This window comes from Penaeus chinensis, chromosome 37, assembly GCF_019202785.1.
Source record: "Penaeus chinensis breed Huanghai No. 1 chromosome 37, ASM1920278v2, whole genome shotgun sequence".
NCBI lineage: Eukaryota > Metazoa > Arthropoda > Malacostraca > Decapoda > Penaeidae > Penaeus > Penaeus chinensis.
In genome coordinates, this window is record NC_061855.1 from 13,818,013 (window position 1) to 13,831,344 (window position 13,332).

The following is a 13,332-nucleotide window of genomic DNA, read 5'->3' on the forward strand; positions in this document are numbered from 1 at the left end:
TATATGTGTATATGTATGTATATATATGGATATATTTATATATGTATATATATATGGATATATTTATATATGTATGTTTATATTAATATATTCGTATTGTTCTGGGCGACTTCAATGCGGTATCCGGCTGTGATCGAGCTGCCTACGAGATGTCTGTCATGGCTCAGGAGCTGATGCTGGCAGCGAGAATAGCCTCCCTTTCCGTGACTTTGCTAGGTCCCAGAAATTGAGGATTTCTGGCTCCTGGTATCAGCGTTCTGACCCGCATCGTTGGACTTGGTACAGCGATACAGGTAGAATGGCCAAGGAGATCGACCACATTCTCGTTAGCACTCGATGGAGGATCCTCCAGAATTGCAGGGTGTATCGAAGCGCTGAGTTCTGTGGAACTGATCATAGATTAGTTGTGGCTACTCTCCGGGTCCACTTTAGAACCCCCCGTCGCTCAAATGAACACCCTAGGGTGTTTCATTTGGACAGATTGAGGGAGGACGAGTGTACCCGGGGGTTTGCCGAGGCTATCTCTGGTCGTCTCACAGCACTCAAGGGCCTGACAGACCCTGTTCTTATGTGGGATACCTTCAAGCATGAAACGCTTGATGCAGCTCAGGAATCCATTGGTGAACGCCCAAGAACAAGACAGAATTCCATCTCGCAGGAGACACTGGAAGCCACAGATGCTTGTCGTGCAGCTCGACTGTCAGGGGATCGCAACTTGCACCGCTCTCTGGTGCGCAGGACTAGGTCACTGTTGAGAAGGGATAAGGAACAGTTTATCAGTAGTCTTGCAGAGGAGGTCGAAAGCCATTTCCTTGTAAATGACCTTCGTCCTGCCTACCAAGCTCTGAGAAAGCTGAACTCCAAGCCCCCCTCACAGACGACTGCAGTCCGCTCAGCAAGTGGCCAGATAATCTCAGATCCTGATGGGGTGCGTGTGCGTTGGGCTGAGTATTTTGAGCAGTTGTATAAGGTTGATCCACCAACAGTTAACATGGATGCGGGTAATGTTGAGACTCCTCTGCCAGATCCACCCATCAGCGAGGATCTACCCTCCCAGACCGAAATCAGGGGGGCGATCTCCAAGCTGAAGAGTGGTAAAGCAGCAGGTGTTTGTGGCATCCCAGCCGAATTGTTAAAGGCTGGTGGAGAACCTATGGCAAGGGGCTTGCATGCAGTCCTGTCTGCCATCTGGTAGACTGGTACCTTTCCCCCTGACCTGCTGAGGGGTGTGGTCATCCCTCTCTGGAAGGGGAAAGGGGATCAGTGGGACTGCAGCAATCACCGAGGCATTACACTACTCAGTGTACCAGGCAAGGTACTCGCGCACATCTTACTGAGACGTATCAGGGACCACCTGTTGAGGCACCAAAGACCGGAGCAATCTGGTTTCACTCCTGGTAAGTCCACAATAGACCGCATCCTGGCGCTTCGAGTCATTATAGAGCGCCGTCGTGAGGTCGGACGTGGGCTGCTCGCAGCCTACATCGATCTCAAGAAGGCGTTTGACACGGTGCATCGCGAATCTCTCTGGGAGATCCTGAGACTAAGAGGAATTCCAATAAGCATTATTGGACTAATAACAAACCTGTATACAGGCACTGAAAGTGCTGTAAAGTGTGGTGGGGGCCTGTCGAGCTTCTTCCCTGTTAGTTCAGGTGTGAGGCAAGGCTGTGTTCTTACACCAACACTTTTCAACACTTGCAAGGATTGGATACTGGGTAGAGCTACTGTCCAAAGTCACTGTGGAGCAACTCTGGGCAATATCAAGGTTACAGACCTTGACTTTGCCGATGATGTTGCCGTACTCTCTGAATCTCTTGAAACCCTTGTGGCGGCTCTTGATGCATTTAGCAATGAAGCGAAGCCCCTGGAGCTAGAGGTCTCCTGGACCAAGACCAAGATCCAGGATTTTGGGGGCCTGCTAGGAGACCCTATCCAGTCGATACGTGCTTGCGGTGAAAACATCGAAGTCACAAAGAGTTTTATATACCTCGGTAGTGCACTTCACGACTCTGGGCTGTCAGACCAAGAAGTCAGTAGACGGATTGGCCTGGCAGCAGGGGTCATGAAATCTCTCGACAAGAGTATTTGGAGATGTCGGTACCTGTGCAGAAGGACCAAGTTACGTGCTTTCAAGGCCCTGATACTGCCAGTTTTACTCTATGGTAGTGAAACTTGGACACTATCTTGTGCTTTGGAATCTCGTCTTGATGCCTTTTGCAACAGATCCTTGCGCCGGATCATGAGGTACAGTTGGCGGGACCATGTGTCCAACCAACAGCTGCACCGTGAGACCGGTACAGGACCTGTTACTTGCACAATCCGTGATCGCCAACTCAGGCTATATGGCCACTTGGCTAGACTCCCACAGGATGATCCTGCCCATCAGGTTGTCTCTGTCCGAGACAACCCTGGGTGGAGGAGGCCTGTGAGACGACCGAGAAGGTCGTGGCTTGGGCAGATCGATCAAACCTGTCGTGAGGAACTAGAGATGGGCCGGGCCCCTGCCTGGCGGCTCGCCATGAGGGATCCTTGTAGGTGGAAACGAAGGGTGGATGCGGCTATGCGCCCCTGCCGGCGTAGGCCCCAAAATGATGATGATAAATTTACACGCGCACGCATGTGTCAATAGGAATATAGATGTTTTCCTTAAATATATATCGAAGTTTACATATATGTACATTTTCATATATTGGAATGTGGTGAGACACTCCTTAGTTTAATATTTTTACATTTTAAAGATACATTTTGAAATCTATGTGGTAATAGTGTTCGTTTCATAAGATGAACTTTAATCAACATTTTAACAAGCCAAGTACCTACATTTATAGAAAAGGTCATAGCTACACTACCAACACGATAGTAAAAGTAATTTGAATTCCTTTACTGAATCCCATTTGAAATAAAGATTACATGCAAGAGGCGATCAAAAGGTAACGGCAGTGACTTCATTTTTTTTTTTATTGTATTAAGAAATATCCAAGCAGGGGATTACATTCCTTCAAAGTACTCTCTTTCTGCTTTCTGGACCCTCCTTCGCCATCTCATGAGGCAGGTATAATACTCAGAAAGCGGTATGCCTCGAAGCCCAGAACTGACAGTTTATGCTAGATAGGTCCCAGCGATTGCAGCCCTAACCTTTGGAAACGGCCAGTAGTCACATGGAGCAAGGTCAGGTTAGTAGGGTGGAAGGAGAATCCTTGCTCTCCAGCCACTGCACAGTGAGGCAAGCTTTGTCATAGTTCAGCAAGAGGCGCAGTCGGTTGCGGGTTGGTGCAGATTTGGTCTGATGTGCCAAGACTTGTGGAGCGACCTCAACAGTGTAGTACTGGGCCGTTATGATAGATTGCTGAGGCGTCACATCCTGGCACATTGGTCCTTGAGAGTTGAAGATGGTGAAAAGACGCTTCTGGCTATGAAATCCTTCAATATCTGTCAACTGTATCTGACAAATCCACACCTGTTTGTTCTGATCTTCCATCAGCAAATGGGGTATCCACAAAGCACACTGTTTCAGCCCTAGTTTATACACAATATCATGTGCACTTCCATAACTGGTGCTAAGCTCCAAGGATAACTAGGTTCTTTATCAATGACAGACCACGCATGGATATCTGAGGGTGTTAAGAACGTTGGTCATCTTTTTGTTTATTTTTTCCAGCTGTTAAAGCATGAACCCAGTTTCAGGATTAACTTGTAACAATACCTCTCGCATCTCTGTTCCTTTTTTCCCCATGTCCACCTTGTAGAGAAATCCATTGTTTCCGGTCAAAGAGCAAAACCAAGGTTGATGCATTTGCACAATAAAACAAGACATGACAAGCCAACCAAATGGCATTGTCATTACCTGTTGGTGTCGTGATTATGATTCACATTATTTGCTTGTGTTGGTTTGTTCATGCTGGCATTCAGCCCATTGCCAATAAATAGGCAAATGTTATTCTCAAAGGGGGGGTCCCAACCCCCAGGGGGGTCGCAAAATAATTTTGAGAAGTTACAAGATCTTACCAGGCCCTCTTCCTTCCACTACTCATCCTAATGCATCAAATACTTGTCAGCAGTGATTGACAAGTACTAGAGAGAGATCCATACAAGCTTACATACATACATACATTGACAGGCAACATGATACATGGAGTAATTTGTAGGGGTTGTAGGCAAAAAAGTTTAAGGACCCCTGTGCTAAGATACTGAGGATTTTTTTTTTTTTTTTTTTTTTGCATTGGATAGTTTGGCATATTGGATATTGACAATTATGTGTGTCCTTAAATATCAAGGACAAGATGATCTCATATGCAAGAGTACACCAGGATAACCACTGGGTATAAGCAGACCATCTGTACCAACATTCTTGGTTTATTTAAGGCAGATGAAGATTCAAAAGTTTGTAAGACCTTTACCTTTTCCCCTCATTGTTTCTTGCTGTTCATAGCAGTTTTCCTTAATATAACGGGTAATCTCAATGTCTTCTTGAGACTTGTTATTTACAACCTTTTTTTCAATATGTCCACCCTAAGGAAGGTGCATTGCTGCATCCACCCTTGACTTCCAGCCACGAGAGTCTCTCTTGAAGGGCTAGGCTTATTAGGCTATGGGCTGCTAGACCAAACCCATCTTGATCTCGAATTGCCTTAGCTACACTTTTCAAGGTTATCCTACAGGCCTCCATCCAGGATTGTCTCTGAAGAAACAACCTATTGGGCTATTGGTTTTGTGGGTCAGAAGACCCAGACAAGAAAAAGTGGTTGCATATACTATCAAAGACCTTTAATCTCTATAATAGGGTTTCATATTTCTACAGGAGGTGGAGGACGGCCAAGAGCATCAGGTGCACGGACCTCCCCAAGCAGAAATTCCTCTAGGGACAGTGGCTACTTGTCCTCGTCGTCCAGCTCTCACTCTGCCACGCTTCCCAATAGCAACCAGAGAAGGATTGTATTCGGGCAGCGTGGCAGCAACAGCGGCTCTAACACCAGCACTAGCAACAACCACAACAATAGTTCATTCCCGTCCCCCTCGCCCACCTTCAATAGAAGCCCCTTAAGGCCTCAGCGTGGGAGAGGTAGGGGTAGCCGAGGGTCCCATAATGCCAGTTCTACGTCCTGGGACTCGGGATTCTCATCCTTCGGTTCCTCTCAGTCACAGCCTCGGCCATCCTGGGGTGGCACTGCCAATGGCGATGAGGACCGAGAGAATGCCATTGTCTGCAATTGCAACGAGGATGCCATCATGCTCACTGTCAGAAAAGAGGGTCCCAACACAGGTAAGAGTGCGAGGTTGGAGGGAAGTGGTTTATTTATTGTAAAATCTTTTGTTTCATTTTATTCTCAGTATGACAAGTTAAATCAAGACAGGCCAGGTAATGTTTTACATTGGGATTATATACTTACAAGTTAAAAGGATGCATTTGGATGTATAGAAGTATATGGGGTGTCTTGTTTCAGGTCGACAGTTTTATAAATGTTCGAAACCCCAGGGACAAGGCTGCAATTTCTTCCTCTGGGCTGATGATGGAGGAGGAGGAGGAGGAGGAGGAGGAGGAGGAGGAGGAGGAGGAGGAGGAGGAGGAGGAGGAGGAGGAGGAGGAAGTAGTTTTGGAGCAGGAGGAAGTTTTGGAGCAGGAGGAAGTTTTGGAGGAGGAGGAAGCATTCGAGGTGGAAGGGGAGGCGGAGGCAGCCAGTGGAATGGGAGTTCTTCATCGTCCAGCTGGAGTGGAGGCGTCAGTTCAGGTGAGAAATAATAATGTTGGTCATTACAATCCCTGCTGTAACTGATGTTCTAGTGTAACATGTACTGGATGTACAGTCAGAAAAATAAGTTTCGTTACCCTTTGCACTAACTAATATGAAAAATCAATGAAGTGGTGTGGAATAACGAGGCCATGTAGATAGCACCGTAACCGTAACCTATGATGTTAGAATGTGATATAATATCCACAGCTGCAACATATACAATTCTCAGTATGTCCTTAAACTTTAAGAATGTAGCATAGAAAATCAAGATGCAGCTGTACCATGAAGTGGTTAAGGGGACCTTCCTTAGAAATTGCCGATTTTCACTTTCTTGTTGAAAAATAGGAAATGGTCTTACAGATTTTAATGAAATTTCGTACGATGAAAGAGTACGTTATTGCGTATCTTTATACTAAATTTTATTTAATTTGACTGAAGGGAATTGTAGGCGCAGCGAAAAATCTATTTTTTAAAGTTAGTTTAACTCTAGCCTTCTCACGTCCCAGAGTTATCACTTAAATTTTCTATATTACTTTTGTTGAGAAAACCTCTAGGTCATATTTTGAATTAAAAAAAACAAATAGGGATATGTAGTTTATGCACATACTGACGTTCTGTTTAGGGGGAAAAGCATTTTGAGATCGGACAAAACTGTAAGCCGTGAGAAGTCTGGAATATGAAAAGGCTTTACAAGTAATCGACCTTCTAACTTTTTTGATAATTTTCATTTCATTTTTCAAATTTTTTTCGCCTGCTTACTGGCTACTTTTTACATAAGAAAAAGCCCAACCATTGCTCTATCTCTTCATTCAGATCGGATCAATAGTTATTGCACAGCATCACAAAATACAATATAGAATAGCACTGAAGTCATCCTGCGCCGTAATTACGCGGTCCACGTGACCATAAAATATGCGGTCCATGTGACCATAAAATAACCTTGTAATAACATGTACACGCACTTTTCTGCCGTCAGGAGTCCTCTATAACTCATATTACCCTCCACCTCGGTTGTCCCATTTTCTTTTTTGCTCTTACGTAATCACCCATAAGCAAACAGGATGTACAACCGGAGGAAGGGAGAGTAAGAAGAAAGCTAATACTAAATCATGGATACTACTACTCATGGTTCCTGGTCCCGTTTCAGTTGAGATGAGCAAAAATCCTCAACTCAGTTGAAATATCCTTTCCGAGAGTATCATGGGCTACCAACCCACTCCTTGTCGCCAAGGAAGGCAGACACGGCACACTGGCACACGCGTGCACACTCATACACTCGGGCGCACACTCTAACAATCACGCGCGCACTCATGCACTCGCGCGCACACTCATATACTCGCGCGCGCACTCATATACTCGCGCGCGCACTCATATACTCGCGCGCGCACTCATATACTCGCGCGCGCACTCATATACTCGCGCGCGCACTCATATACTCGCGCGCGCACTCATATACTCGCGCGCGCACTCATATACTCGCGCGGGCACTCATATACTCGCGCGGGCACTCCATATACTCGCGCGCGCCCTCATATACTTGCGTGGGCACTCATATACTCGCGCGCGCACTCATATACTCGCGCGCGCACTCATATACTCGCGCGCGCACTCATATACTCGCGCGCCCACTCATATACTCGCGCGCGCACTCATATACTCGCGCGCGCACTCATATACTCGCGCGGGCACTCATATACTCGCGCGCGCACTCATATACTCGCGCGCGCACTCATATACTCGCGCGCGCACTCATATACTCGCGCGGGCACTCATATACTCGCGCGCGCACTCATATACTCGCGCGCGCACTCATATACTCGCGCGCGCACTCATATACTCGTGCGGGCACTCATATACTCGCGCGCGCACTCATATACTCGCGCGCGCACTCATATACTCGCGCGCGCACTCATATACTCGCGCGCGCACTCATATACTCGCGCGCGCACTCATATACTCGCGCGCGCACTCATATACTCGCGCGCGCACTCATATACTCGCGCGTGCACTCATATACTCGCACGCGCACTCATATACTCGCACGCGCACTCATATACTCGCGCGCGCACTCATATACTCGCTTGGGCACTCATATACTCGCGCGGGCACTCATATACTCGCGCGCGCACTCATATACTCGCGCGCCCACTCATATACTCGCACGCGCACTCATATACTCGCGTGGGCACTCATATACTCGCGCGCGCACTCATATACTCGCGCGGGCACTCATATACTCGCGCGCGCACTCATATACTCGCGCGCGCACTCATATACTCGCGCGCGCACTCATATACTCGCGCGCGCACTCATATACCCGCGCGCGCACTCAAATACTCGCGCGCGCACTCATATACTCGCGCGCGCACTCATATACTCGCGCGCGCACTCATATACTCGCGTGGGCACTCATACTCGCGCGCGCACTCATATACTTGCGGGGGCACTCATATACTCGCGCGCGCACTCATATACTCGCGCGCGCACTCATATACTCGCGCGCGCACTCATATACTCGCGCGCGCACTCATATACTCGCGCGGGCACTCATATACTCGCGCGCGCACTCATATACTCGCGCGCGCACTCATATACTCGCGCGCGCACTCATATACTCGCGCGCGCACTCATATACTCGCGCGCGCACTCATATACTCGCGCGCGCACTCAAATACTCGCGCGCGCACTCAAATACTCGCGCGCGCACTCATATACTCGCGCGCGCACTCATACTCGCGCGTGCACTCATATACTCGCGCGGGCACTCATACTCGCGCGCGCACTCATATACTCGCGCGGGCACTCCATATACTCGCGCGCGCCCTCATATACTTGCGTGGGCACTCATATACTCGCGCGCGCACTCATATACTCGCGCGCGCACTCATATACTCGCGCGCGCACTCATATACTCGCGCGCGCACTCATATACTCGCGCGCGCACTCATATACTCGCGCGCGCACTCATATACTCGCGCGGGCACTCATATACTCGCGCGCGCACTCATATACTCGCGCGCCCACTCATATACTCGCGTGGGCACTCATATACTCGCACGCGCACTCATATACTCGCGTGGGCACTCATATACTCGCGCGCGCACTCATATACTCGCGCGGGCACTCATATACTCGCGCGCGCACTCATATACTCGCGCGCGCACTCATATACTCGCTTGGGCACTCATATACTCGCGCGCGGACTCATATACTCGCGTGGGCACTCATATACTCGCTTGGGCACTCATATACTCGCGCGCGCACTCATATACTCGCTTGGGCACTCATATACTCGCGCGCGCACTCATATACTCGCGCGCGCACTCATATACTCGCTTGGGCACTCATATACTCGCGCGCGCAGTCATATACTCGCGCGCGCAGTCATATACTCGCGCGCGCACTCATATACTCGCTTGGGCACTCATATACTCGCGCGCGCACTCATACACTCGCGTGGGCACTCATATACTCGCGCGCGCACTCATACACTCGCGCGCACACTCATACACTCGCGCGCACACTCATACACTCGCGCGCACACTCATACACTCGCGCGCACACTCATACACTCGGGCGCTTACTCTAACATTCGCGCGCGCACACTCTAACACTCGCGTGCACACTCATACACTCGGGCGCACACTCTAACACTCGCGCGCACTCATATACTCGCGCACACACTTATATACTCGCTTGGGCACTCATATACTCGCGCGCGCACTCATACACTCGCGTGGGCACTCATATACTCGCGCGCGTACTCATACACTCGCGCGCACACTCATACACTCGCGCGCACACTCATACACTCGCGTGCACACTCATACACTCGCGTGCACACTCATACACTCGGTCGCACACTCATACACTCGGGCGCACGATACTTTTACCCCCCTGTGATCCATTTCAATGGGTAATGTCTAAATACAACTTGACGTTGGTGTAGCACTAAGGCATAAGTACATACAGGTAAAATTCACTGATCAGCGAAATAGTTGTCCGGGGTGAGGCCCTCGTTTGACCACCTAATTTTTCTTCGCGGGAGTTCATATTCACGTGGGTAATTCTACAGTAGTATACGAATCTGAAACGGCATAACTCATGTTCGACCCCCTCCCCCCCCAAAACCCAGGGACGGTCCCCTTAATGTGATGTAAAATAAACAGACAGTACATTAATTGTCAGTCATCTACCTATTGGCATTACAAACTTTGTAGATATTGTAGATACAAATGTGAGGCATCTGACGGCACTTATCTGTGTGTGCCAATGCAGCTACGTGATAAGCTACTGTTGGTTTCTTTCTGTTGTTATTAAGCTATTCGTGTCATAATAGCTTTGTGATTTTGTTTTGTTTTCTCCTAAGACTGTTTATTTTGTTACTTTATGCAGGTAGTATTTTTTCAAGTTTAAAATGGGGATAACAGGAAAGACACTTGGGACTGATCGAGGTTTTACCTTCCACTCCCAGTTTGTGGGATGTTAAGAGCAGCTTGTTCTGGATGTACAACAGTGCGCATTGTTGAGCAACAGTTTCGATACCATTCAGATACATAGTGGCACCAGCTTCTCAGTGTCACGCTACAGTCATTGGACAAAGCTTGTGTTTTGCGACTGTGTTGCAGCAGTTGTTAAACTGTGGAGCAAAAAATTTGGAATGCTGCTCAGTTGCTGAGCAACTGTATTAGTTGCGCAAATATTCCAGTATAGTGTATCATGATCTGGACTAGGCTTAACAGTTTAGGGCTCTGATTGATTGTGAAAGTCAATTTCGAGAGAGTGCATTAGATATTCCAGAGTTTTGTAGAGAGATTGTATGCGATATATTTATATGTATTACATATGCACATATATGGATGCATTCTTTGTATAAATAAAAATATAGATTGATATAAATATAAACTTAAATATAGATGTGGCAGCAGAGGCACATAAGAGTACTTCCTATCTTTCAGGAGCCGATGACATAACCGACTGGGAGGGCGCCGTGGTGTGCAACTGCAGTATTCCAGGCAGAAGGTGGGTGAGAGTGAAGTGTATCCATTGATAGCATCCTTTATTGATAATTATTCTTGGAATTCATGTTGCACTTCGATCAAGATAAAATATTGTATATTGAGTAGATAGTGTAAGTGGACTTCTTAAGGAGAGAGAGAGAGAGCTTGTCTCACCAATAATCAGGGGCTTAAAACTTATATAATGATAGGAAATATTCCACCTTGGTCAATAGAGTTTTCATCATTGATTTAAATGTAAACGTTTAGAAAACCCTTCCTCTTTAACATACTGACAAGATAATAAATCCGAGTCATGGGAATATTCATGTTTTGAGTGAGTAATGTACTAACAATCTTGATAATTAGATTGGTGATGTATTTATAACTAAGAAGGGTTAAGTATTTTTTTCGGAGCCCAAAGTAATCGTACAAAAGACAGAATAAAGAAGTCTGGATTAAGCATTTTTGTCTCCTTTTTAGGTTTAAAGCAATCGTACAGCTCCAGTGATATCAGTTCAGGGAGACACTGTTCCAGAAGTAGGGCTTATCCTTTGAGTATTATAGTTATTAATTTTAAGGTAAAGTACTATTAACTCCATGGTTCCCTTGAAGACTTACGGTGCAGAAGGAAGGGCCGAACAAAGGGCGGGAGTTCTACGTATGCAGCAAGGACCGCAGCGAGCAGTGCCGTTTCTTCAAGTGGGCGGACGAAGTGGAGGAAGGAGGAGGTGGTGGTGCTATGAGTTCCTGGGAAGGAGGAGGAGGAGGAGGAGGAGGTAAGCGGATGTCGAGTTCCTAAGATACATACAGCAGACAGACAGACAGACAGACAGACAGACAGACAGAAAGAAAGAAAGAAAGAAAGAAAGAAAGAAAGAAAGAAAGAAAGAAAGACAGACAGACAGACAGACAGACAGACAGACAGACAGACAGACAGACAGAGACAGACAGACAGACAGACAGACAGACAGACAGACAGACAGACAGACAGACAGACAGACAGACAGACAGACAGACAGACAGACAGACAGACAGACAGACAGAGAAAGAAAGAAAGAAAGAAAGAAAGAAAGAAAGAAAGAAAGAAAGAAAGAAAGAAAGAAAGAAAGAAAGACAGACAGACAGACAGACAGACAGACAGACAGACAGACAGACAGGGGATTCATATTGATAAGTGATTATGTAAAAACTTCATCATTTCTGAACAAAGCAGAGAAAAGAGCTCTTGTGTGTGCACATATGGTCACGCACACACGCACACAACCTCACATGGATCCACACATTGTCACATACCCATCTCCACTGAAATCATAAAATATGCAAGAAGCTCAAGATTTGCCAACGGAAATCTAACACGTGATTTCTTGCCCTTCAGGAGGCGGCAGTCAGTGGCCGAGTCAAAGTCGCGGCGGCGGCCGAGGGCGGGGCGGCGGCGGGGGCGGCGGCGGCGGCGGCGGCGGGACGAAGCGGAAGGCGCCGGGCGAAGGACCCCGGAAGCGGAGGTGCGGCGTTTGCGGCGAGGAGGGACACAACAGGAAGAGTTGCCCGCAGAATGAATTTTGAATATTTTTGTTTATCATCAAAAATACTGGTTTGATATGAGCAGGTTTGGGTTCTGTCGGTATCTTCTGTAATTCGTGTATGGTTTTCCAATGCAAAGCGTAAACAAAAATGAAATGACAATTTTGTCATTGTTTTCTACATACTGCAGTGTTATGCTAGATATTTGTGATGATGTTAAGCCTGTATCAGGAATACATTCATTCTCCCAAGTATCATTCCTGAAACAAATGCATTGAACCGAAAAGTCTATCCAAAGCAGGTGCTGCAAATTATAACATCACACCTTTTTGGCAATTTGATAAAAAGGGGAAACAAATCATTGGATTGAAAAGAAACATAAAGAATAGAAACAATGTAGGTTTGCCTTTTGGTTTTACAGACTTTGCTGATGGTATTAAACTGGAAATATTTTCTCAGTATTTAGATTTAACCGTCATTGGAATCTTTAGTTCTAGATTTGAGTTCAAAAAGTGTCATTTGTAAATACCTAAGATGTATTATTTTTACTTGACATTAATTTGCCATGGGAATAGTTATATATATATATGACTGCTTTTTGTAACAGACGCAGATATTTCAATTTGGTGAGACAACATTATTAACAGACTGAAGAATCTGTATCTTATTATTTTGCGTAGAAACGTGAGAATTAGCTAGCTATTGGAATGCATTTACAGAAAGGACCACTATGTTAGGTACAGAACACATTATAAATAGCTATATATATATGAAATACAAATGTAAATATGGTTTTGTAACATTCTTGTAATTAATACGTTATAGATTTGAATTACAAGTTTTGTGTTTTATTCACCTGTGAAAGATAAGTACATGATTAATATTGAATATTTTCCTACAACTTTCTTCACTTATGCATCTCCAACCCATACCAGTTGTTGCCATGGCGGGGCATAGGATAGATTATTTAGAATTATCTTCCGCGTCTACAGCTAAGGTCACTAGCGATGGGGCATAGGAGATGGATACTGAGGCCTGCTGTTGGGGACCTCCAAGACCGTGGGCCTCAACCCTCATCT

General features: G+C 46.5%; 1 protein-coding gene across 2 annotated transcripts in view; it reads left to right on the forward strand.

Moving 5' to 3' along the window:
• The window catches only part of LOC125045656 (DNA topoisomerase 3-alpha-like), a 34,801-nt gene extending 21,710 nt beyond the window's left edge, over nt 1–13,091 (forward strand). For both annotated transcript variants that reach the window (XM_047643067.1, XM_047643068.1), the window contains 5 exons: nt 4,802–5,263; nt 5,445–5,729; nt 10,691–10,754; nt 11,345–11,508; nt 12,108–13,091. In XM_047643067.1, coding sequence (XP_047499023.1) covers nt 4,802–5,263; nt 5,445–5,729; nt 10,691–10,754; nt 11,345–11,508; nt 12,108–12,295 — 1,163 coding nt within the window. In that variant the 3' untranslated portion in view covers nt 12,296–13,091. The remainder of the gene's footprint in view (nt 1–4,801; nt 5,264–5,444; nt 5,730–10,690; nt 10,755–11,344; nt 11,509–12,107) is intronic.
• The last annotated feature ends 241 nt before the right edge of the window (nt 13,092–13,332 follow it).